The 25,233-nt window shown below is 43.5% G+C and overlaps 1 protein-coding gene across 3 annotated transcripts; it reads left to right on the forward strand.

Annotated features, from left to right (window-relative positions):
- The first annotated feature begins 13,229 nt into the window (after positions 1–13,229).
- On the forward strand, positions 13,230–18,081 carry LOC147619172 (phosphoglycerate/bisphosphoglycerate mutase family protein). Of its 3 annotated transcripts, none has more exons than XR_015261817.1 (9): positions 13,230–14,344; positions 14,590–14,695; positions 15,021–15,237; positions 15,311–15,432; positions 15,725–15,823; positions 15,954–16,007; positions 16,100–16,198; positions 16,331–17,099; positions 17,348–18,081. XR_015261817.1 is itself a non-coding variant. In XM_086772794.1 (9 exons), exons 1-9 carry the CDS (start codon positions 13,716–13,718, stop codon positions 17,750–17,752), a joined length of 1,833 nt encoding a protein of 610 aa, XP_086628920.1. In that variant the 5' UTR covers positions 13,230–13,715; the 3' UTR covers positions 17,753–18,081. The 3 variants fall into 3 exon arrangements, 2 of the variants coding, with proteins under 2 accessions (XP_086628920.1, XP_086628921.1); XM_086772794.1 differs by having other exon boundaries at positions 16,331–16,432; XM_086772795.1 differs by lacking the exons at positions 15,725–15,823; positions 15,954–16,007; positions 16,100–16,198; positions 16,331–17,099.
- The last annotated feature ends 7,152 nt before the right edge of the window (positions 18,082–25,233 follow it).

A 25,233-nucleotide genomic window follows, 5' to 3' on the forward strand; every position in this document is an offset into this window, starting at 1 on the left:
GTTTGGCTCCAGTTCTCTTTGTGTTTCTTCCACCAAACCCCTTAAGTGTTGCACTTGTTCAATCTCCTCAACTGGGTTTGGGTAAGTTCCAATCTTTTTCTTGAGGGTTCTTGGCCCACGTGGCTTGTCTTGGGGAGTCTCAGTCAGTTTGGGTGGTCGAGAGGGCATTAACTGACTTGGTTGTGGGGCCGAGGAAGTTTCCTTCTGTCTCCCCTTATTTATGCTTGATTCTCCTTCATTGAGCTCCCGAGTGGGTTCCTCCCTTAAGGTAGTGGCTTTGGTCCCCATGGTTTCTATGGAGTCGGAATCATCTTCAGGATCATTCATATACACGGGGTCGTCTCCTGTCCCTATGTTAGTCTTTGAACTGGGCTTGGAGCTCGTGGCATTAAGCGATCTCTTTCGTCGTGTTTTCTTTTTCTTTGCCTGAGCGATTGATGCAGTATCCCTCTCTTCAAGAATGTAGTTTTGATTTTGAAGCATTGACCGTGTAACTACATTCACGGGTACAATGGGTGTGGTTCCTCGTGCTTGGTTGGTGACCTCAACCAAATTCAATGGCGTAATCTTGGGTGCATTAGGATTATGTGGACATTGAGCGATCAAATGATCTATGCCACAACGATTACATGTAAGTACCGGCATTCCCGATGTGCTCCCTTGATTTGGTTGCATTTGAGTAGCGATCTTCTGTAGCCTATTAGGGCACTCCGCTACACGATGCGGTCCACCACACTCATAGCATTGAAGAGGTGGTCTCCTCGCCAAGGTATTAAGGTTTTGCCCTCTTGTGGCGAGAGAGCAGCCGCTTGATATACAGGCTTAACTTGCCCGAAATGATCCTCCATGTAGTACTGGGGAATCATTTCAAACGTATCAATCCCGTATGGAGCAGTAGGGTCTATCTCCTCTTCATAATCCCCACATGCACTATGTGACTCACAACCCATCTGGTTTATTGGGGTAATCCTTGGATGTGGAGGTTGTGGTCCTAGCACTGGCGGTGGTAACGACACAGACTGGACTACATTCGGATTCCTTGGAACTATGTGCTGTGACGGTTGCTCGATAGGTTGTGCAGGCATTAGCGCGGGTACTTGAGGTGTGTTTGACCAAGCTAGTGGTGCCTGGTTTGCCAACATTCGCTTAAGTGTTAGGCAATCTTTAGATTGATGGCCATACTTACCACATGCATTGCAATTCCCATTGAATTTGACTCTGAATGTGGGACATTCACTCGTGCTATGTGGTCCTAAGCACACCGAACACCATTGTTGCTCTCTCCTTGGGTACATATGGCTATTCTGAGGAGCTCGATTACCCCTGAAGTATTCTTGGAGAGCCTTAGTAAGGTCGGTCACAGACATTTCAGATATCTTGGGCTCCTTGGCAATTGGTTTTACCGTCATTGGCTCGTGCCCAGATACTTGCGAACTAACGGATTTTGTTTCTGAAGACACCTTTTTACCTGCAATCATCAAGTTGTCTTCTAACTGGATTGCATTGGCAGTGTGACTGCTTCCCACGTTGTAAGACCTCTAATGACTAGGCCATTGTAAATGTCCTCGTGGCGCAATCCTCGGATGAATCTATCGAGGAGTTGGTTGTTATTGAAGCGTTCATCGGGAGTGCAGCGAGAATTTAGATGTTTCAGTCGACTTATAAAGTCTCTCACTGACTCCCCTTCCTCGCGTTCAGCTTTTTGGAGTTGAGATGCTACTCCCCAAAGCACACCCTCACGTATGTATTCTTTCAAGAACAATCTCTTGAGAGTGGGGTAGTGAGTGCGCTCTTCAACCCTTAAGGTTCGATACCAATCTCCGGCCTTCCCACTTAAGGTTAAGCCTAAGGCTTTACACTTATGCAGCTCATTGTGCTCTTCCAAGGAATCACACACGTGTTCAAAGACTTCAATGTGCTTCCTAACATCCTCGTTACCACTGAAGTTTTGAGTGAGCTTAGCCACTTGTACTGCCTTGCTTCTAGGTTCTCTCTCAGGCATGCCCCGCATGTTTTTTGCAATGGATCGTCCGATCGTCTGAGCAAATGCTGCGAGATCACCTAAGTGAGCAGGCATAGTTGGTGGAGGCACTTCTGGGATAGCCTGGCTGATAGGAGTTGGCGTTGGTCTGAGTATGTTGGCAAATGACGTAGGATATGATATGTAGCTAGGCCTAGCTCCTCTTGGATAAGGGTTGTGATAAGGCAGTCTTGGAGCATACGCCATTGGCATACTAGGAGGCGTAGGAGCTACATGGGCATGAGTAGCAATAGGTACATAAGGCCGATAGGCACTACCATGCACTGTTGTAGGTACTGTTCCACTAGGTAGTGGTGTCGTACTAACTACAGCGGTAACAGGTGCACTTTCAGCTATGCTCATCATTGGGGTAGGCATTGCGGATTCCTTAATGGAAAGTTGAGCCAAGGTTGGAAAACTAAAGTTACTGCTCGTGGGCTCAACCTGCATTGAGACTCCAGGCGAAACAACATACGAAGGGTCTATGGGACTCACCGAGGGAGTCTCCAATTGTGATAGGGTTGGTTGTTTGGCCTTGCCCGTATCCAAAAACCTCATAGGGCCAGTGGAAACTAGGTCCACTCCCCTATTTTGCCTCTCAATTTGGATAATTCTATGAATCACCTCACATATCATGTGTTGTTGCTCCTCTAGATTAGTGGTGCTAGATGTAGATCGTAGGACTTCTAACCAACCTACATGGTATGTGTAACCCGTGTATAGGTCCGTTAGAGTCTCTGTGTGTAAATCATATTCCCAATTTTCATTGAGAAATGTCCCATCTAGACTTGGTGTGCCAAACGGTTCTCTTGAAGTGGACGCAATGTCACTTCTTATGGATTGGCTTCTAGGGACCTCTACTTTAGGAAGAGCATCGGAATGTGGTAGCTCAGTAGGGCCCTCATTAAACGAAGTGGGTAGAATATCCACATGGACACTCTTTGGGAGGGTAGGGTCTACATAAGATGTGAATGGCGAATCTACTACCCCTCCTTCCTCATTTACTTCGCTTGTCGCATGTTCAGAGCGTGTAGCTCTACTAAAGGTCTCTATTAGACGACTAAACATGCTAGATCCGGGTTGTGGGGCCCACACTGGCATGTTTTGGCTTGTCTCCTCAGGGTTCTTGGTAGGGTGCCCTTCCATGGCTTCTGAGTCGGAGGATGAGTCACTATCCACTATTCGTGGATCTTGGGTTGCACTCCCTTGGGTTCCAGCCCCGCCGAAGGCCAAGATGCCAACGTGGAGGGATGGTGTGAGCCTGCGTAGACTGAAACGCTTTCTAGTGGTTCAGGCTCTAGCACCCGACCAGAACGTAGATACATGTGACGTGGGTACCCTACGTGCGTTGGTAACTACCCTTGAAACTCACACAAGTGGTTTCTTAGGTGTTTTGCACCCCGTTTTTACTTGTTTTTGTGTTGTTTTTAACCCGTTTTTGACCCCCTTACTTACGGTCGAACTTGGACTAGGGCGTGTGATAGCTCGAAACGAGCGTATCGTTTAAAGGGTCCTAGTGTGCTTTACTGCACCGTGTTCGCCTATCTAGAGCTCCTGTAATCCTCAAAATAGTCCGTTTCCTTTGGGGGGAAAGGGCAAAAGCCTATTTGCTTGTGGAGGAAAGGGTGAGGGCTTTATCCCACATGCTCACTTTACTCCTTGGGGAGTGGGCTACATATAGGGCACAACTTCCCATAGGCTCTCACTTGAGAGAAAGCTATGGAGGCTCACTTTCCTATATATATATATCAAAAGACCGAGACCGAGACCGAGCCCGGGGTCGTGGGTCAATTGGGGTTCTTTCTTTTCAAAAAAATTTTTCCAAACACCCACACGCGGAGCGAAAATATAACAAAAGAAACAGAAATGCAACCGACAAATTACAGAAACAAATTGCAAAACACAGAAACACCTTAACAACAAACACACAGTCGCTTTCCTACAGTGTAGATTAAACTTCACGCAGTAGCCGAGCTGCAAACTGGAGCTTGGTGCAGGGCAACTCCCCGGCAGCGGCGCCAAAAATGTGCGCTTTTGCCGCACAGGTCGTAGCTGGGGACTTGCCGAACACCGTATGCGAGCCACGAATGGCTGCAAGCATACAACCAGGGAAGCAAGCTCAAAACAGAATGCAAAAAGGTGTGTCACTCACCGCTTAACTGCCGCCTTGAAGGATTCCTGTGTCGCAGCCGTGAAGGAGGAGCCGCCGTCGCCGCTCTACCGCCTCTCCGCCGCCGTGCCGCTACACAGTGCTCGATCACTCTCTCTCTCTCTCTCTCTCTCTCTCTCTCTCTCACACACGCAGGAGAAGGAAACCAAAGAGATAAGGCAAGAGCACTCTTGTATTCACAACACATGAGAATGAGGATTTTAGGGTTACATTTGACTCATATAGGTGACTTGGCCGTTCACACTTGGGCGCCCATACATGGCCGGCCGACCCTAACCCTTATCCTACTGATATCCAAGGTGCGCCTCTCATCGGCGATCACCCAATCCCTTCATCCTTAACATATGGTGCCGACAAGCCCGGCCCATGACTCAGAATATTTAAATTAATGACGTAAAATATAGTATGTCGCAATGTCCGCCATGGGTTAACAATGAGCAACAAGCTAAACAAGAATAACATCCAATCATGGAAGTTTAGGATGAGAAACTTCCTCATGTGGGAAAAGGATGTTGGGATATTATTTCAGATAACGAGAAGGAGCCGCAGCTTTGAAGAAAATGTAACTCCTTAATAGGTGCAAACTTTTAAGTCATGGCATGAGAGATCCAATAAAGTGATGTATTGGTTGTGTTCAGATGCTATGATTAGTCATATATAGGATGCAGTGACACTTAAGGATGCACATGATACCTTGGTTAAGCTATATAATAAGGTAAGAATGATACAATGGAAGTAAGAGCTACAATAAAAGGGCTTGTAGATGCCCTACAGTCTATTAGAGCTCCTGTGGATGCCAGGACTTGGTGTCGGTCACATTGAATGGGAGTGGTAAAGAATATGACTAGTTTTGGACATCTATCCAAACTCATGAAAACTTCTCAAACTTTGAGGAACTTATAGCCCTTCTTTTATCACTGAGAAGATTAATGTTGGGAGTAGATTATCTTCTGGAAATATGCAAGAGTAGGACTTCTACACAGACATAGGTAGAGGTAGAGACATATCGTTTTCTAGAGGCCAAGGTGCATGCCAATTTGGAAACCGAAATCATGAGTAGCAAACAGCAACAAGAATCTAATATATAAACAGATAGAAGAGGCTACTCTAGAGGCAGGGGAGCCAGAGAGACTAAGATGGATAGCAAAGAAACCAGGGTAGAAATAGCATAGAGTGATATTATTATGGCAAACCAAGTCATATAATAAAGGATTGCTATAAAAAGAAAAACAACATCAAAACTGGGAAGCTACATAACAAGGGAATTATGCATCTTTAAGCAAGCAAGCCGAAATAGAAGTGAGCAGACTTTTGTGATACAACATATGCTCAGTTCTATGATTGCAGATAGAAGGAACCCTAGAGATGTTGGTATATGGATTTGGGTGCCTCTAACCACATAATAATCAATCATGGGGAGTGGTTTAGAGATATGTAAAAAAATGGAAAACTAGGGTACATGTGGAAATAGGTGATGATACTGCCCATGTTTTACTTTTGGGCTGAAGCAATAGCAAGTGCACTTTATATTATAAACAGGACCCCCACTATAGCAATTCATGGCATGATGTCTAAATAAAAATTTACTAGACGAAAACCATATCTAGCACACTTAAAAGTGTTTTGGCTGCATTGCCTATGTACACATGCCACATGAAGTGAGAAGCAAACTGGATCCCAAAGCTAAAAAATGTATCATTATTGGATACTCCCTTAAGTAGAAAAGTTATAGATGCTATAACCCCACTACCATTGAAATGTGAGTGAGCAGGGATGTTGTTTTTGATGAGATAAGTACTGGTGTACTCTAGTGAAGAAGGATTCATAGAGGATGGTGTAAACAACAATGTGGCTAGAATGAATGGAGAGAAACAATCACACACGTGCTCAGTGGACCTATAGAGTCCTCTAGTAGTGGGTATATTGTTAGACCTTAGTCAGGAAGGTTGAGGTAGAATGCCAAAAATTTTAACACATCATTGATCAAAAACCTTCCAAGCTCAAGTGAGGTTGGACAAAAATAAGGCCAACTTAGCAAGGTTTTAGGACCGAATTTAGGCCTAATTGCTTCTAGCTCTAGTATTCCTAGCTTATTTTAGATCTAGACAAAACCTGGCATCAAAATAGACATATATAAGGGCTACACACCCATCAACTTGCATCGTGGACCGAAGTGATTATGCACTTGATAGCCCTAGACTAAGAAATGAACAAGAAAGGCTAGTTTTCACGATCAGCTCTCCACGATCAGCTCCAGATCTCTCCATTTTCCACTATCAAGTTTGGAACCATTCCGGTGAGATATGGATTACTTGTGAGCCTTTTTGGGCCTCCTCTGAGAAAAAGGAAAATAATTTTTATAAGAAAATAGTTGGGAAAAGAGCATTTGTTTTAGCTAAATATCTCATAGTTGATTGTTACATTCCCAGATAAGGATTTGCACAAGGTGTACCCATATACATCAAAGACCGTGCTCGCCAGAGGTGACCAAATGGGCCTGGCATAGAAACCCTCCTAATTTCGATGCGTAGCTCCAAAACTCTCCCCATTAGAACTTTCTCATATTTGAGCTTACACGTGTTAAAACTAGTTTTGGACTACACCATACTACCAAATTTATCTTGATCTTGGATACTGTTAAGTCACTGTGTATTTTTAATAGTCCTTGCTAAAAAAGTGGGATTAAAGAATCCATAGTATACTTGACACTTTGAGAATCCCACCTGTCAAATTTGGTCTTATTTTTTGGGCTAATTTTCAGACGAGTTAGAAGCCTTTTTTGGCTTCATTTTGAGTAAAAAGCCTAAATGTTTTTAAGTCTGGAACTTAGAAATGCTTAGAGAAGGGCACTTTTGGTAAGGCTATAAGTCCTAACCTAAGAGTCCATTATAGACGAGGTTTTGCATAGAGCTAGCATGTACCCTAGAGTCCAAGCCTTGTCAACTCACTTCTCTGAGATAATATTCTAAGAGCTTACGCAGACCAACCAAATAAATTATCGATGAGGTTTGTTTTCTTTGCCTAGCTATAGTTATTAAAAGTGAGGACAAGGTTGTGCTTCTGGCACCGTGGAGCATCTACACACCAAGTTTAAGCCCATTCTGAAAACATTGGTATACTGGCTATTTTTAGCCTATTTTGCCCTAACTTGGCTTAAACCAGTGTATTTATAGCCAAATCAGTTTAAAAGTAAGCTTATAAGTTAATCTTATAGAGTAAAAGAGTCCCATATCTTCAGACCGTATTAAGAACATATATTTCTAGCACTCTATGATGGTAGATCCTCTAAAGGGACTTAGTTTTTTGAACCAGTGCTTAGAAAAGTTATCGGTCTTGGAATAAGTATTTCAAGCCTGAAAAAGCTAGGGATCTTGGATTTGAACTATCCCAAGTCATACAAAGCACGAGGAAATTTTATTGGATAAAGTCCCCTGAGACTACTATTAGCAGCGCTATGCAGGTCTTGCTTTTTTGGTAGTTTCAATATTTAAATTTCATTCCGAAACTTAGGCTCATGAATGGTGTGATTGGAGATCCACTATTTGCACACATAAGAAATTTACACGAGAGTATCCAATTTAGAGAATACTGTAATTGATTTTTGGATCTTATGTAGTTGAGCTACAAGGAACCACCTTGTTAGTAGATTACTACCAAACTACTTGGGATCAAGGTTGGGAGGAAAATCTTAAGCACATCCAATTGTGCTACATCCTTGAAATTTCAGAGCACGTAGAATTTGTCACTACCACCTATGGATATTTCCCAAACTGATATATATACATGAGAATACTTTGCTGAACTAAGAGAAACTCCTTTGCAAGACTTCCATCCTTTCCTCAATTTGATTAACCGATTACCTTTCTCTTTTGATGAGACTCATAGGGGTGGTGCAATTAAACCTTGCAGAAGCAGAAACCTTGGTTAAAAGTGCTTGTATTAAGGAACTTTGTTGAACAAAGGGCCCTCCGAGTTTAGACTCATTTGGGCATTTGTTTCTATGCACTTGTGTAGTGGTAGAGTCTTGGATAGTTCCCGGTTTGGTGGATTGGATAGAGCTTCTCATGCTCCCACAGCCAACAATGGAACTAAACCTATTAAGCCTAACATAGTTGGCTAAGAACCTAACCATAACTGGAGTTAAGTAGTGAGTCTGACCACTTATCTATTAAGAGCAAAGACACTTAGTTTTAAGATATTTCACCTAAGGCCAAGGCTATTGTTTCTAAGATAGAATGCGTGATGTCTGGTACTAACCCCTTTATTAGACCTTCTACAAGTGGGAAAATTACTAGATAAATTCTAAGTGAACCTCCACCTAGAGACGGGGTTGTGGGGGATCAGAGGTGGTTCCATCCCCCCTTGCCTAGTATCTTTCATGAGTTGCTCCGCTTTGGGCTTTTCAGAGAATATATCTATTATCCCAGATATCCCTATAGAAATAGAATCTAAGTTGGGTCTATCTATGCAAAACACACTTGGGGTTTTTTGGATAGGGACTCCAACTTATTCCTTGATTGGGAAGAATCACATTAAAGACTCTTTTTCTGAGTCCATATACACAATGTGAATTTCAGCTAGGGGATGATGAAGCAATCTCTAAAGGAACCTAGAAAATAGAAGACTGAATTGGGTTTCTTGAATTTACTTTCTACTATGACCCAGTGGATAGTGCACCTCCAACTGCACCTCCGCCTCCTTATGATTACATGATCCCTGACTCTCTCACTGGAACCTATGGTGATGGGTATCCTGGATGTTTGCCATACAGCTACGTTAATATTTTACTTTCACCTATTTTCCAAGGGGAACACACTTATGCACTTCCTTTAGTGAGGGTTCAGGAACATGCATATGATATCAACAGTAGATAGCAACAACTTTTATTAGACCCATGTACACTACTTCAAGTCTTGAATTGATAGCAGGGTTATTATATCCATCTCCCATCTACACTCCTCCAAGAGTGCATTCTATTCTAGTAGGAGGAGGGACAACTATGACTGCCCTTGGCATGGCCTAGGCCTGCATCCCCAACGACACTCCGCCACATGTAAGCCATGCAAGCCATGTAGGCCTGCATGGCCATGTGGCCACGTTTTTTTTTTCGTTTTTTTGAATCTCTTTTTTTTTGGGGGGGGGGTCAAAAAAGAATGTGTGTGTGTGTGCGTGCATGCGTGTGTGGGTGTGTGTGTGTGTAAGTGTGTGTGGAGAGGGGGTCGTGTGTACATGGTGCTTATGTGTGAGCATCATGTGTCCTCAAACTCTTCTGACTTATTTGAAGGTGATGTCAATACATAAGTTGATGTGGTAGTCGTTGCTCTCCATTCTTGTTTAAGATTTAGGGTTAGTGTTGGAGGCTAATGTTTGGTCTCCATGCCATCTTTGGTCGATTTTTTGATGGTGTTGTTGTCGAGGCTTGTGGTGTAAGTCTTCTTGACTTTAAAACCCAAATGTAGGGGCTCCCTTTGTAGAAGCTGAGTGGTTGTCAAGGATTGTGGTGTAGGTTTCCTTGGCTTTGGAACAATGTAGGGGTTCCCTTTATAGAAGCCTTGTGCTTCTAATAGTTTGGACCCAACAGAATGTTGGCTTCAAGGCTCAGACTGAGGTTGGAGATTGCTGTTGACTTTGAAGGTTTGGGTGTGGACCCTAAGGTCTTTGGGACTAAAATGGAAGGATTTCCTTCATAGCCTTGGGCTTCTAACATTTTGACGAGGATTAAGTGGGGCTTGGACTGTGGGTAAAATCCTTTTGTGTGTGAGGCTCCCACTGGGCATATTTCTGGGTTTGAGGAAGTGTGGTTTGATGGAGTCGGACTATATTATCATTTCCAATAATTAGTTTGGATTGAGTTTACATCAACAAAGGGTGTTTCACTCTGGTGAAACGGTCTCCGAAGCACTGTCAGAAAATGAATTCAGACATTTGTTTGACTCAAGCTACAAAAAATACGTTGTTTGAGTTTTTTAAGGTTTTGTTTCTGCTAGGCTTATGCCTTACGCCTATGGACTCATGTCTCTAGGTTCATGCCTCTAGACTCACGTCTCAATGCTCATGTATGTAGGCTCATGTGTGTGGGCTAACAACTCTAGACTCATGTCTATAGTCTCGTGCCTCTTTTATATAAAATAGGCTCATGCAAGTTTGGTGAGCTAGACTCACGTCATACCTAGTGTGGGCTCATGCTTGTGGGCTCACATCTTTAGGCTCACACCTGTAGACTCATAGATGTACACAGATGTAGGCTCACACTTATAGACTCACATATGTATGCTCGCATCTTTTTTGTATGAACTAGGCTCACATATTTGATTTTTATGAAATAGGCATACCTATATACGAATTTTTATTAAATAGGCCTATGACAAGGTACGTAAGCAGTTTTTAGATAATAATTACACTTAATACTCTAATAATTACAAAGAAATTTCCTTAGAATTTATAGTTGGTATAGATTGTATGATTGGAAAATTTTTAAAGGACATGAGTAGGTATGTCCTTATGACTCATACCTCTAAACTAATGGCTCACAACTCTAGACTCATGGCTCATATGACTAGGTACGTCTCTAAACTCATAGCTCACACCTCCAGACTCACGGCTTATATCTCTAGGCTCATGGCAGCTCATGTGTGTAGACTTACTTTTCTTTCACAAGGCTGTGGGCTCACAATTCTCCCAACCTGAGAGATGGTTTGGCTTAGTTTTTTGAGTTTTTTGGACTTGATGGTGGGGGTGATTTAGGTACCTAATCCTAGTTTATGGTGTTTGTGCAAGTGATTTTGTGTTTTTTATTGTTTTTTGTTGATTTTACATGCTCTAAGCTATTAATTCCACCATGCATCAATAAAAATTATAGAATGCGTGAACTAAAAATCACAACTTTCCCACTCTAATTCACACATAATGGAGCTCAAAGCTTATATTTTAAGAGTGGATTATTCCACTCTTAAAATGTTCCACAAATGCTAAGCTATTCCTTAGCTTAATGTAACAAGATCGAAGCGCTTGGGCTTCTTTATGCAAAAGGTTAGTGAAATCAAGGTTTTGCCCTTCTAAGATATGGAAATAGAATGCCCCATGAAATAAAAAACACTAAACTAAACTCATCCAAAGCTTCAAAACTGTATATTTTTTTAGAGTGTGACCTCCTAATCAACCATGGGCAATATTGGGTGATCCTAATATAGCTTGGAATGGACGAAAGAACAGAGCCAAGCCTTAGGCTAGTGATATGAAAATTACTCTTGTTTACTGGGAATTATATTTCTTATTTTATATCGGGGACACTTGTGTGTAACGTGCCTGTGTCATCTATAGCCTGTCATGTGGCTAGGTTATTTTACGTGCGACTGTGCACAAGGTTATTTCATGTGTAAAGGCCCATTAGTATTTATATTTGGGCAAAGGTTTTGATATGTACAAACCTTAAGAACTTTGATATGGTTATTAATATGTAAAGAAAAGCCCAAAAGTAGGAAAAGTAAGCCCAAATTGTACGCACACTATTATTGGCTCCTGGGACTATTTTTATTGAATATAATTCTCTAAATACTCAAATTGTGGAAGTGGGAGCTACACGCTTGAGGGGGGAGATTACACCCAGTATTTTGGAAAGGTTTAGAATGGAAGAGACATAGCACATTTTAGCTCCAATATGGAATGTAATACCACACAAATTCAATCCCAAAGGTTGATATGTAACAATATATAGGTAACTTATTAAAGCTCGATATATCTCACTACCACAAGGTCTAATTTATCTTACTCAAAAATTGTTGTATCCCTATCATGAACTAACATAGGAAGCGTTACTATAAATTTTCTAAAAGAAAAAGTTGGAATATCAAAGGAATTTTAAATGATGCATTGAATACAAACTTGTCAACATAGATAATGACTAGATATGTGACAAAATTGAATGAAGATCCATGTTAGAAATTTATTATCACTCCAATTTGGGATGATGTAGAGTAGCAAAGAAGCAAATCTAAGTGGCTTTGTCTTCCACCATTGAGGTAGAAGACATGATTACCACCAAAATAGCATGTGATGCTACATGGCTTATAAGAATTTTAAAGGTAATCATCGACTCCCTGATGGATAGATAATCGAAGTTCAATCAAACTAGCTAAAGACTTGATATTTCATGCTGAAACAAAACACATAGAGATACAATGTCATTTCATTTGTGAAAAGTATGAGAGCAATGAAGTATAACCTATGTGTTTTCCAATTGAAAAATAGTAGATATACTAACAAAACCTCTTAGTAAAATCAAACAAGAGTAATTCCCATACCTGCTCTTTGGAATAAAAGAAATTTGACTCATCATCAAGGGGGATAGTTAATAACTACAACAAATTATGGACGACAAAGTATGTATACTTAAAGTATGATCTGGATATGTATTAAATATGATACATAGGTATGTAAAAGAGGCAACAACAAATTATGGACTGCAAAGTATATATACTTAAAGTTGATACTGAAAGTTTAGGGTTGGAATTCGATTCAACATGAAGTTCTTATGATACTTCAAAGTTTTTCTGATAAAAGGTCAAATCTAGATGCTTTGGTAGTGCACCACAAGATGGTTCTCAAAGAAAAGAATTTATAATTACATTGTTATCTATAGATAAAGCGTAGAAAAAGGGTGCAAAGGGGCCACTAATTGCAACTTGTGAGATAGCTTCATTGAGGACATTGATGGCTAAGATAAGAAGGAATCCAATACAACACATTATTTTGCAATCAGGCCACAACTAAACAAATTAAAGTACACCACATCATCACCTCATCACCTTGTTAAAAGTAAATCACAAGTACATGTGCCATCATTTTTACAAAAGGGCAAATAGAAGGCACGTAATTGAAGTAAGGTACTTCATATAACTCCACCCATGTTTGGGGGGGAGAGAGAGAGATCTAATTGTAGAATAGTTTGTTAATGGAGAGAGAAGAGAGCCTAAGTGTACAATAGTTTGTCAATGTGTGTGTGAGAGAGAGAGAGCCGCTTAACGTCGACTTTATTGATCTAGAGAGACCAATCGACGAGGTGGGTCCATGTCATCCCACCTCTGTGTGTGTGAGAGAGAGAGAGTTGCTTGTAATATGAAGAGGAGCCTGTTGTGCAAGAGGAATCTTATCAAGGGAGATGAGTGGTGGCTAGACAGAAACCCTTCAGGTGGGTCCATGTCATCCCACCTGTGTGTGAGAGAGAGAGAGATGGTTGTTATTGAAAGAGAGAGAGAGAGTTGCTTGTAGTATGAAGAGGAGCCAGCTGTTATGCAAGAGGAATCTTATCAAGGGAGATGAGTGGTGGCTAGACAGAAACCCTTCGCTCTTTCAAGGTCACAAGTCACCACGGCGAAGCTCGACCCCTTGTTTTCTTCGCCCACTTTTCTGAGAGAGCAAATGGAGCTGTGTGCGGCAATGGCGAGCAGATGACGAAGAACATCTCACAAGGTTAGGGTTTGTGCCTCACCTGTCTTCACGAGATAAAGGGCCGCAAAAGAAGTAGCTATGGCCCTCACATGTTACGCATGCTGTCACGGGCTGCCCGACATCTTCTCTCTGGTGGTGCCCGTGAGCCATCATCAAGATAAGCGGCACGGGTCCTTTCTTCCAACAACGGCAATGCAACGCTTCTCGGCTACTTCCCGTCATTCTGTGCAAAGAGTCCGTCGACGCCATGCCCTTACGGCTGCAGATGCTGGTATCTCCGGGGCGGGCCAGGAGGTGCATCTAGTCCGCCGATGCCATGGCCGTGCATCTGGCAATGGCTGCATAGCTGTGTATTGCCGCATCCGTACAACCGCAGATGCTGCCATTGCCGGGGCGGGCAGTATTGTGCAAAGACTGGGTCGACACCACGACCTTACAACTGCAAATTTTGCGGTTGCTGGAGCGGACCAGACAGTGGACGACCCTGAGTCTACCACCACACTCAACGTCCCTGATTATGTTGCCCTTCCCTCCATACAGGCCTCCAAGCGAGTGGTTCTTGTTCGCCATGGTCAGAGCACATGGAATGCGGAAGGCCGTATCCAAGGAAGCTCTGACTTTGCTGTCCTCACCCCAAAAGGCGAGATCCAGGCTGAGACCTCACGGCAAATGCTCCTCTCAGATTCCTTTGACGTCTGCTTCCACAGGTTTTGGATTCCCTGCTTTCATTGGCGCTTGTTTGACTCAGTTTGAGTGATTGCACGCCCCTTATGTTGGAGCTGGTTTGGTTTAAGTAATTGCATGCCCCTTTCATTCAAGCTGGTTAACTTCAGGTCATTGCATGCCTCTTCCATCATTGCTGGTTTGGTCCATATGATTGCTTGCCTTACCAAGTAACTGTTTTGAGAGGTTACATAACTCTGATCTTGTTTTTTTTAATCATTGAAATCAGTCCTCTGGCACGAGCAAAGCGCACTGCTGAAATTATTTGGGGTTCTCGCACCAATCCAATGATCCCAGTTCATGATCTTCGGGAAATTGATCTCTATGGGTTCCAGGTACAAACACAAGCGAGACTATTTCCTCGAATTGTGTGCAAAAACCTTGTTGAGTTTGAGAGATGGATAAGGGATCTACCAGCTCCCCCCTCACTTAAGTACTGCCCTCCCTGGGTTGACATAGTTCTGGAGGGATTTTTAGCTGTGTAAGCTTGTAGATATCAAGGTGAAGGTTGGAATGTAGTGCTGTGGCATCAGCACAGTGTGACTTGGCACTGAACCATTGGTGAATTATTCAGGGCCCAAAGCTTCTGCCTTGTTTTTTTTTAAATGGAAATTTTTGGCATGCCTAACGAAAATATTTTTTCTTAATGATTTGTGATAGGGTTTGGTGAAGAATGAGGGCAAAGAGCGATATGGTGATGCCTACAAAACCTGGCAAAAAGACGCTGCAAACTTTCTTATAGATGGTCACTATCCTGTCATAGAACTATGGTCACGAGCACAGAAATGTTGGGGAGAGATTCTCCAATATGAAGGACAGTCCATCCTAGTGGTTGCGCATAATGCGGTCAACCAAGCGCTGGTCGCTACAGCAACAGGTCTGTGCTTTGCTTGCTGGCATTTTGCTTTCCATGATTTGTCTAGGACTTATAAGTCAATATCATGCTTCAGGTTTGGGCCCTGAATATTTTCGACAGCTACTACAAAGTAACTGTGGTGTCAGTGTGTTGGATTTTACCCCAAGAAGCGGCGGTGATGGACCTCCCTATGTGTGCCTCGATAGGCTAAATCAGGTAACTTATTACACTTCCAGCATTTGTCAATTACTTCATTTTCTAAGAAACGTAATATTATCTTTTATTTTTTTGAATTTTAGATTCTCATAGAATATTTATAGGTAGTGAGACTTCAATTCAACTTGACACTGGCAAGGCTGTTTTTCCTGTTTAGATTGAATGTGGTCGGTTTTTGCTAGATGCATGGGGATGGAAATCATAGACCTGTTTGATGGGAGTGCATGGCATGCATAGTGTGAATGGAGGTGACGTACCAAGTAATGATGCAGGCAGGATGATGGGGTTGCAGACTCCAAGCCCACCAGTAGCGGGAGAGCAGGCCGGCGGGAGGAAGGCTGCGCATCGCATCATACTTGTCTGTCATGGAGCAACAGATAGTACTGTTGAGGTCGTGTTCTACCCCCCTTGTAAAAAAAAAAAAACAAAATCAGGTTTCACTATTGATCTGATGGTGGGTTGTGTCTCCTCGAGAAACATGGGTAAATGTTCAACTTACAAACATGTAATTTCTATTGCAGAAACGATTTGCTGTATCCAAAAACGAGTCCCTTAACATGTTGGGAATTATTCAGGTCAGTAGGATGTTAATTTTTACTTGCATGCCAAAGGTGGAAAGCTCTGTAGACAAGAGGACTTCGATAAATGTTTTGCCTTGTTGGAGCAGTCTCGCAAGACTGCAGAGCTTCTATTGGATGTGACTGTGAACTCGATACTGAGCAGTCCTCAACCAAGTGCAAGGATGACAGCAGAAGCCATAGTGGAAGTATGTATCTTCAAGAGTTCAGTCTGTTCCAAACAGTTAAAAAAGTTTCCCAGCCTCTTAACCCCTTTTCTACTATTCTCTTTTCCCCCTGTATGATGTACTTTTTCCTCTCCATGGTTTGGGACAAGGCAGGTGCAGGAAGCAGCTGATTGTTTGGGTGCCGATTGTGCTCCACGTTATGCAGAAGTGAAGCAATTACCAGAGCTAGAAGATCTTGACTGGGGACAATGGAAGGTGATTTTTCCTAGGCCAAAAAGTTCCTGCATCTAAATCATGTACTTAGCCTTCTTACTGTTGTAGGCAGTAAGTTCCAAGCATGTTGTGTATGGCTGCAGTGCTACCATTGTAACTGTTTGTCTTCTTGTACAAGCGCGTGTCAATTTGGCTTATCTAGCGGGTATACCACCAACTCTAGGTGCCAGCTGTAGTTTATCGAATATCAGCAGTCTTTTATACAGGCATGAAGCTCATGTAGCCTCTGTTGTGCTGCCCTAAGGAATGTAATGATTCAGGTTAGATTCATCTGTGGTATAGATTGGACAGACTAGATAGTGGCTTGCTATACAGGGATCAAGTTTGCTGTTGACAGCAAGAGCATACATTGCATGGCAAATATTTATCTTCATCACCTAACCTCTAATCCTAGTGTTTTGGATTTGTCTGTATCTGCATTGGATGACCTCATGCTGGTGAACATTTTTTCTTGGAAGGCTAGTCCCTTGGGGGTTGTTTACATTGATCTGAATATAAAATTCCCTGAAGAGGAAGTGAAAAACCTGCTGGAGAAGAGGGGTCGGCCCTACTCCTTACCACTGGAGGATGGGGGTTAGAGAGGTTCTTCTCATAAGCGTGAGATTCCCTGTTGGTTGATCAACAGGATGGTTGGAAGTTCAGCCTGCGGGTATTCTTCTTACCAGCTTCCAGTGGGTCTCTAAACTGGGTGCCCTTTATGGACACCCAGGGTGTCTCTAGTTATGATGTCGAGCTAGGTGATTGTTCCATTATTATGGCCTCTGCTTTCTGCCTTTCCAGTGCAATGCCTCTGTGTGTATGCTGAGTTTCATTTTTAGAAAGCCACCTTTCAAGCAACTTTGGCATAAACAGCGTGTGCTTAATTATTATCTGATCAAGCCTCATCTTTTTGGACAGGGGAGAAGCCCAGCCGAAGTGGTGCAACAAGACCGGTGGCAAGACTTTTTTCAGCATGAGGACATTGGAGGAGGAGAGAGTGTTACAGCATTTTGGGAGAGAGTGGGGTGTGCATGGCAGGCAGTGCTGGAGCATGCCAAAGAGTTAGATGTGACTTCAAGCCAAGAAAAAATTGTGGTTGTGGTTGGACACGAGCTAACTCATACTGCGATGCTTGGTCATTGTCTTGGCCTTACATCTGCATCAATTGGATCTTTTCATGTGGACACAGGCAGCTTGAGTGTGATTGACTTACCTGACGGCCCATCTGGAAAGGGTATAGTGCGCTGCCTGAATTATACTGCCCATTTGGGACGGTGGGCAGTGCCAATCACCAGGCCTACACTTGCAGATGAAGACTTTTGACTAATGAGCTTGTTACAAGCTCAAGGGAGTTGCATGTAAGTGACGCTCAGTTACCTACAATGGGAGTAAGTAATATTGCGCTCTGTACAAGTGAGGCATACATATATATCAATCGATGTGAGATTTTGCACTAGAAAGTCTTGAAGGTATTAATGTTGCTGAACTCCTGCAAGCATTGCATGTGAGTTGGCCCAGATTTTGCACTAGAAAGTTTTGAAGGTATTAATGTTACTGAACTCTTGCAAGCTTTGCATGTGAGTTGGCCTTTGTACCAAGTCTTATGTGGCATTTTGAAACTTACTAGTATTATATCAATCTTGTTACATCAAGTATAACATACTTGTGGCCCTCTATTATCAATTCTTGGATTAGGTGTGCATGGAGGTGCACTTGGCCTGTGTGTGTGTGTGTGAGAGAGAGAGAGAGAGAGAGAGAGAGAGATTTTATTAACATCTTCTAAAGGCCAAAAAAACAGCCTATGAGACAAAACCTGTGTACATCATCATCATCATCATGTCTCAATGGACATTAAATGGATACAAAAGAAAAAAAAAGTACAAAGTACTCTATAATGTGGAGATAATTCACATACAGGGCTTGAAACCGGCCTCTGATAGAAAACCAGAGTGCGGTAGGAGCAATCACCCGTCCACTTGTAGTCTAGATGATAAACAAAACACAGATTGGAGCTAGAGTGCCCAAATCTGAATACACAACGACACCTGTTGGCCCCAAAGCTTGGCGCCCCTTGCGGTATTTCTTTATTCCATTAAAATAGTACGTATGGCTGAGTACAACACAAAAACCAGCCAAGAGTTTACACCTGTAGTCCAATCTGACTGCCCACAAATCCTTCTCAGCACAGAGGATCTATGCACACAGATCTGTGTCTTCAAGCAACACACTGTGCCTCCCTCTGATCAGCCAAGTTCACAAAGCAGGCCAGCCATGGGCATACATCTGGCATAACTCATAAGCATGATACATCTTCTCAGCTCAACATACATTTGCTGTTCAATCCCTGTCTTAATCTCTTGTCAATCTGCTATACTCCTCCTCTCACAAGGAGCCAGATAACACATACCTGTAGCAGACATCAAGCAATAGAAAGAGAGATGGATGAACAGAGTCAAGGCTTACCAAGTTCAGCGCGTGAAACAACTCTGGAGGAAGCAACAGCACCAATCTGTGCCTGCAGGCACTTGAACTCACAATCCTGCTTCACACATGTGCTTGCACTTGCCTGTATCTTCCTCCTGATGCTCACTCCTATGCTGTCCTTGAAAGTACAGATCTGAAAATCAGCACTGTACTTGATTGTACCGCCTCGGGATGCGTGCCAGGCGTTGTACTTGCAAAAACAGCCTGCTGTCCTGATTCTGGTCGCCTGAATCTGAGTACACAGGCCTGTCCAGCACCTGTCTGCACCACCTGCAGCACTGTACTTGCTGTACCTGGCTGTCCGTACACTGTACGGCAGCCGTACAGTACTGTACTTGCTGAGAAACACACTGCACAGCCTGTTCTGGGTTTCTGCGCAGCCAGCCAGCAGCTGTCCTGTGCGCCGCCAGCAGCAGAAGAGAGAGAGAGAGAGAGAGAGAGAGAGAGAGAGAGTCCTGCTCTGGCCGTACAGTGCTGTACGGCTGGTTCTCTCAGAAAAACAGCAACCAAAACTGTACTACAGCAGTCGCCTCCTCCTCCTTCAGCTTCTCCACGCATGTACACATGCTTTTGCTCCACGACTCCCAAAAGGGAAGGGAGAGAGAGAGAGAAGAGAGAGAAACTCTCCAAAAATGGCTCCTCCCCCAAAAATAATAATAATCCCTAGGGCCCAACTTGAATAAGTTCCCTAGGGCCACTAAGGCCTAGGGGCAACTTTTATAAACATTAAAAGTTAATGTTTTAATGTTCCCCCTTCACACCTAGGGTTGTCCACACATCTTTAAACACTGTCCGGGCACCCCCCCATGTGAATCATAAAATATTCTGACCCTGCAACCACCATGCCCACACTTGTCCTGCTCCATTTTCACAGGGCCATGACATACCCCCCTCTTGAAAGATGGCAAGCGTCCTCGATTGCATTCTGGTGATGCATCAAAATATTCAAAGTGAAATATACAATATGGCAAGATCAGCGTCCCAATCTCTCTGAGCCACACACATGTATCATCATTCACTGCAAAGCAATGGCATAGTAATAGTCCAAGTTGTATACCACTGTGAACCATACATATCCACAAAAATCTCCATGTGACTAGTACACATATATCATAGAAGTCCCATAAACAGATGTACTGTCAGCCTCAGTACCTTCGGATGAGATAAAATCTGCACCAAGCGACCTCTAGATGTCATCTGAGCCTGTCTGTATCAAGGGAGTGGAGGTGCTACCCCCCTCTTGAGCATCAGGTAATGCTCCAGACCCATGCTCTGCTGAACCTGAATGAGCCACAATAAGAGTCGGCTCTAACTCAAAGGCATCGAGATAAAGCTGCAAAACCTGAGGTGAATCTGTTAAGTCACCTTCCTCCATCCACTTCGCATCCATCGGTGAATAGTTCTTGAACTTCACAAGATAGCGACGGAAAACTTTACCTCGTACCTTCCTTTCTTTATGTGCCAGTATCTGCTCTGGAATCAGAACCTCATCAAGTTCCTCAACTTCCGGCTGAGCCTCATCTGATACATCCTCAGGCACATCCCCACGGAAAGGTCTAAGAAGACTCACGTGAAAAGCATTGTGAATCCTCCAGTGATCTGGTAACTTCAAACGATAGGTTACCTCACCAATCTTTTCCAAAACCTGAAAAGGCCCATAATATCGCATGCTCAACTTAGGGAATAAGCGCTCTTTACCCTTCATCTTCTTGAGTCTAGCCTTTTCAAAGCGCAAAAGAACCCAATCACCCAATGCAAACTGTAAATCACGTCTGTGACGGTCTGCGGCTTTCTTTTGCTTCTGCTGAGTTTTCTGGAGGGCCAACTTAACTCTCCGATAAGCTTCATCCAAGCTCTCCACATACTGATCAGCCTCAAAATTCTTATCCTTTGTATGCAAAATGGGTGGTATCTTCTTCCCTCCTTCTACAATCTCAAAAGGCGCCTTGCCTGTCGAGCTATGTACGGTGTTGTTATATGCAAACTCCACCAAAGGAAGATACTTTTCCCATTGTTGCTTGTGCTCTGACACATAACACTTTAGAAGATCCAACACTGTCGAGTTAGCCTCTTCTGACTGACCATCTGTCTGTGGATGAAATGATGATGAAAACTTGAGAGTTGTACCCATGTTGTCAAACAACCCTCTCCAAAACAAACTCGTCATCCGTGGATCACGGTCACTAATGATAGACGTAGGCAAGCCATGATACGTGAAGATGTTCGCCATGAACAACTTCACCATATGATCCACTTTAATTGTCTTCCGCACGGGAATGAAATGAGCCTGCTTACTGAACCTGCATATGATAGTCCAGATGCCATCATTTCCCGTTTGTGTCCGTGGAAGATCAAATACAAAATCCATGGCAATGCTCTCCCAAGGTCTATCCGGAATAGGTAAAGGCTGTAATAACCCTGGTGTCTTCTGACGGTCAAACTTTACCTTCTGGCATACGATGCATTGCCTCACAAAGGCATCAACATCTCTTCGCAAGGTTGGCCAATAAAAGAAAGTCTCCACTGCTTTGACCGTGGCGTCAATACCTCTATGACCTGCATACGGTGGAGCATGACTTTCAATCATAACCTTGAGTCGCAATGGCCTGGTAACACACAGTCTGCCATGCATCAATAAAAACCCATCTCTGAGAGTGTAATGCTCATGCCGCTGACCCTCAGACATCTGATCATACAACCTTTCAAAATCCTCATCATGGGCATACTGCTCTTTCATTTCATCAAGCTCATGGTGATAAGCAAGTGAAACTGCAGAGACCTGTGGCTTGCGTGACAAAGCATCTGCCACTACATTCTTTTTGCCTTCCACATGCACAATCTGGAAGTGAAACATTGACAAAAAGTTTGCCCAACGCATATGCTTCTCTGAAAGCTTAGTCTGCGTGAGGAAATATCTCAAGGTCTGATGATCTGTCTGCACAGTGAAATCAGCCCCAAGCAAGTAGTGTTTCCATGTAGAAAGAGCGTGAATTACAGCCAACATCTCTTTCTCATACACCTGTAAATGCTTCTCAGCATCTTGCAAAACTCTACTCTCATAGGCTATCACATGTCCCTCTTGCATGAGAACTGCACCAATGCTACTTCCACATGCATCACATTGGACAACAAAAGCCTTTCGGAGGTCCGGTAACACCAATACTGGGTCCGAAGTAAGCTTTTCTTTGAGCTTTTTGAATGCTGTAATTTCCCGATCAGCCCATCTAAACGGAGTTGCTTTCTTCGTCAAAGCATGAAGAGGCGAAGCAATTTCAGCAAAGTGCCGTATGTAACGCCTGTAATAGGAACACAATCCTAAAAAGCTGCGTACATCATGCACGGTCCTCAAAGCTGGCCAATTAAGTATTGCTTCCACCTTTGCTGGATCCATACGGACTCCATGACCAGACACAATATGCCCCAAGAAATGTATCTCCTGCAAGAAAAACTCACTCTTCTTGCCATTAACCACCAATCTATGGTTTCTGAGTTCTGCAAACACAATGGCCAAATGCCTTCTATGCTCTTCCTCAGTTTGTGAATGCACAATCATATCATCAAAGAATGTGCCCACAAACTCTCTATGAGGTCGGAAAATCCTGTCCATCATTCGGTTAAATGTGGCAGGCGCATTCGTCAAACCAAAGGGCATAACCAAGAACTCATACAACCCAAATGTGGTTCGGAATGCTGTCTTATGCACATCCTCGGGTCTAATGCGTATCTGATGATACCCGCTTTTCAAGTCAATACGACTAAAAACTGTGGAGCCCTGTAAGCGGTCCAATATGTCATCGATCCTCGGTATGGGAAATCGATTCTTGATGGTATTCTTGTTAAGCGCCCTGTAATCTATACACATGCGCCAAGAACCATCCTTCTTCTGCACTAAGAGCACAGGTGAGCAAAAGGGTGATGAGCTAGGCTGAATCAACCCCTTATTCAAAAGCTCCTGCACCTGACTCATAATCTCTTCTTGTTGGGCTGCACTAACACGATACGGCGGTCTATTCGGTGGAGTACTACCAGGTATCAGATCTATAGCATGATCTTCTGGCCTCTCAGGAGGTAATTCTCCTGGCAATGACTCGGAAAAACAGTCTTGAAACCCACTTAAGAAATCAGCCCTGTCCTTATCTAACATTGACAAATTAGACTTAGACTCATCATCCTGTGCATCCTTTACATAAATCAAGTACGCGGAAAGATGCTTTTTCATTACTGATGAAATCGCCGAAGCGGATACAATAGGAACAGATTCCCCTTTGAGTTTTACATCCAATACATGCTCTTTCCCTCTATGAGTCAGAGTAATTTTCCTATTGTAAGTATCCACCACCGCATGTACCCTGTGGCACCATGGCATCCCCAACAAAACATCACAGCCATCCAAAGGCATGATGAAGAACTCCTCGCTGTCCACATAACCCTGCAAATGAAGCCGAAGCTTCCCAATGATAGGAGTAACAGGTTCTGCATACCCTGGACAAGCCATATTTGCCTCATGTAACGGCCCCATCTCCTCTGCGCGAATCCCCAATCGGCCAGCCAAATCTGGTGAAATGAAGTTGGCTCTAGCACCTGTGTCAAAGAAGACCAAAGCATTCTGATCTCTCACTTTGCCCCATGCCCTGCACAACTCTGTAGCTTCACCACTTAGCTGCTCACCCACAAGATCAGGAACTAAGCCTGCAGAAGGCTTTGGTTTCTTTGGCTTGGGCTCGCCTTTATTGTCAGGATCCTTCTTGGACGTTCTCTTGGGACAATTGAATGACATATGCCCCTCTTCAGTACAGTAAAAACACTTTTGAGCATCTCTCAAAGCCTGTCTTTCCTCAGAAGTCCTTTTGGGCATTGGCAACTTCTTATACTTTGTCTCTGTAGACCCTTTAGCATCACGAGAAGCATGCCCAAATTTTTCAGCTTTCTTGCCCAATTTCTTACTGCCTTTAAACCCAGATGAACCACCTGTGAGTAACGCATTAGCTGTCATAGCATTTTCAATCATCTGTGACATGTTCGTTACTCTTGTTTTTATACAGTAATCGCGTACCTCCTTGGGCAGCCCACAACAATACTTCTCTACCTGCTCAGATAATGGCACGGCACGATAAGAAGTCACTGGGAGTAGAGCTTCCCAAAACTTCTTGTTATAGTCTTCCAAACTATCACACTTTGAAGCATCCAGCTTGTGCCATGCTGTCATAACATCCACCTCAAATGTAGATGTGAGCCATACGGAAGAGAAAACCTGTTTGAATTGGACCCATGTGGTGGGTGCTATGCCCTGCAAAAGAAGAGTAGACCACCACTGCAAAGCATTGCCCTTGAGAAAAGTGGCAGCTTTCCTCACCTTCGAGGACTCTGTGTAATTCCCACCAGAAAAAGCAGCGTCAAACTGCTGTAAAAAGGTAAGTGCCTTCAATTTATCCTTGGCCCCACTGAAAGTGTCAAACTTCACTGCAGCTCCCCCTTCCTTGTAATCCTTCGCCTTTCCCATAGGCGTGAGATTATCATATGGAAGTGGTTTTGTGAGATTGCTGCCCCCAACATTCATACCCATCATTGGGTCAACATTTCCCATTCCAACACCAGGCATACCATACATCCCAGCCATGTTTCCATACATTCCACTATGCATACCTGGCTGCATGCCACCAAACATATTGCCTTGCATCCCAGGTTGCATGCTTCCAAACACATTTCCTTGCATACCGGACTGCATACCACCATACATATTCCCTTGCATGCCAGGCTGAAAATTGGCTCCAAAAGGCCCATACATACCCATGCCTCCCTGAGGATAACCCCCAGTCATGGATTGAAACACTGAGCCACCACCAAAGTACCCTGGATGCATGTTCTGCTGAGGAATAGGTGGCTGTCCATAGAAGGAACTCTGTGGGTTAGCACCAAAAGCATGCTGCATGTTCGGAAACTGGGCAGGAGATGGATCCTGTGGAGTGGTACCACTATGACCATGAGAAAGATTCTTCGAACGAACCTTCTTCTTCTTTTTCTGGGGCTCTGTGCGGGGCTCTGAGCGAGATCTCAAAAATTCAGCAAATCTCTCACTCTGAGTGAGCTACATAAAAGTATCCATAACACTAGCCAAGCGATCTTTGAACCGAGCATCATCATCCTCTTTACCATGCACATCTTCTGGCTGTGTTACATCCTCATAAGGCTCAACATCTGCAGCCTGTTCTCCTGCAAAAATATCCTCAGATACATCTCTTTCAGGAGAAGACTCTTGCTCTTCTTCTTCTTGATAGAAGTACTCTTCCTCTGTATCAGACATGATTGCTGAATTTTCAGCG

Source organism: Cibotium barometz, chromosome 33 (genome assembly GCF_041138505.1).
Source record: "Cibotium barometz isolate CiBa-2024 chromosome 33, ASM4113850v1, whole genome shotgun sequence".
Lineage (NCBI taxonomy): Eukaryota > Viridiplantae > Streptophyta > Polypodiopsida > Cyatheales > Cibotiaceae > Cibotium > Cibotium barometz.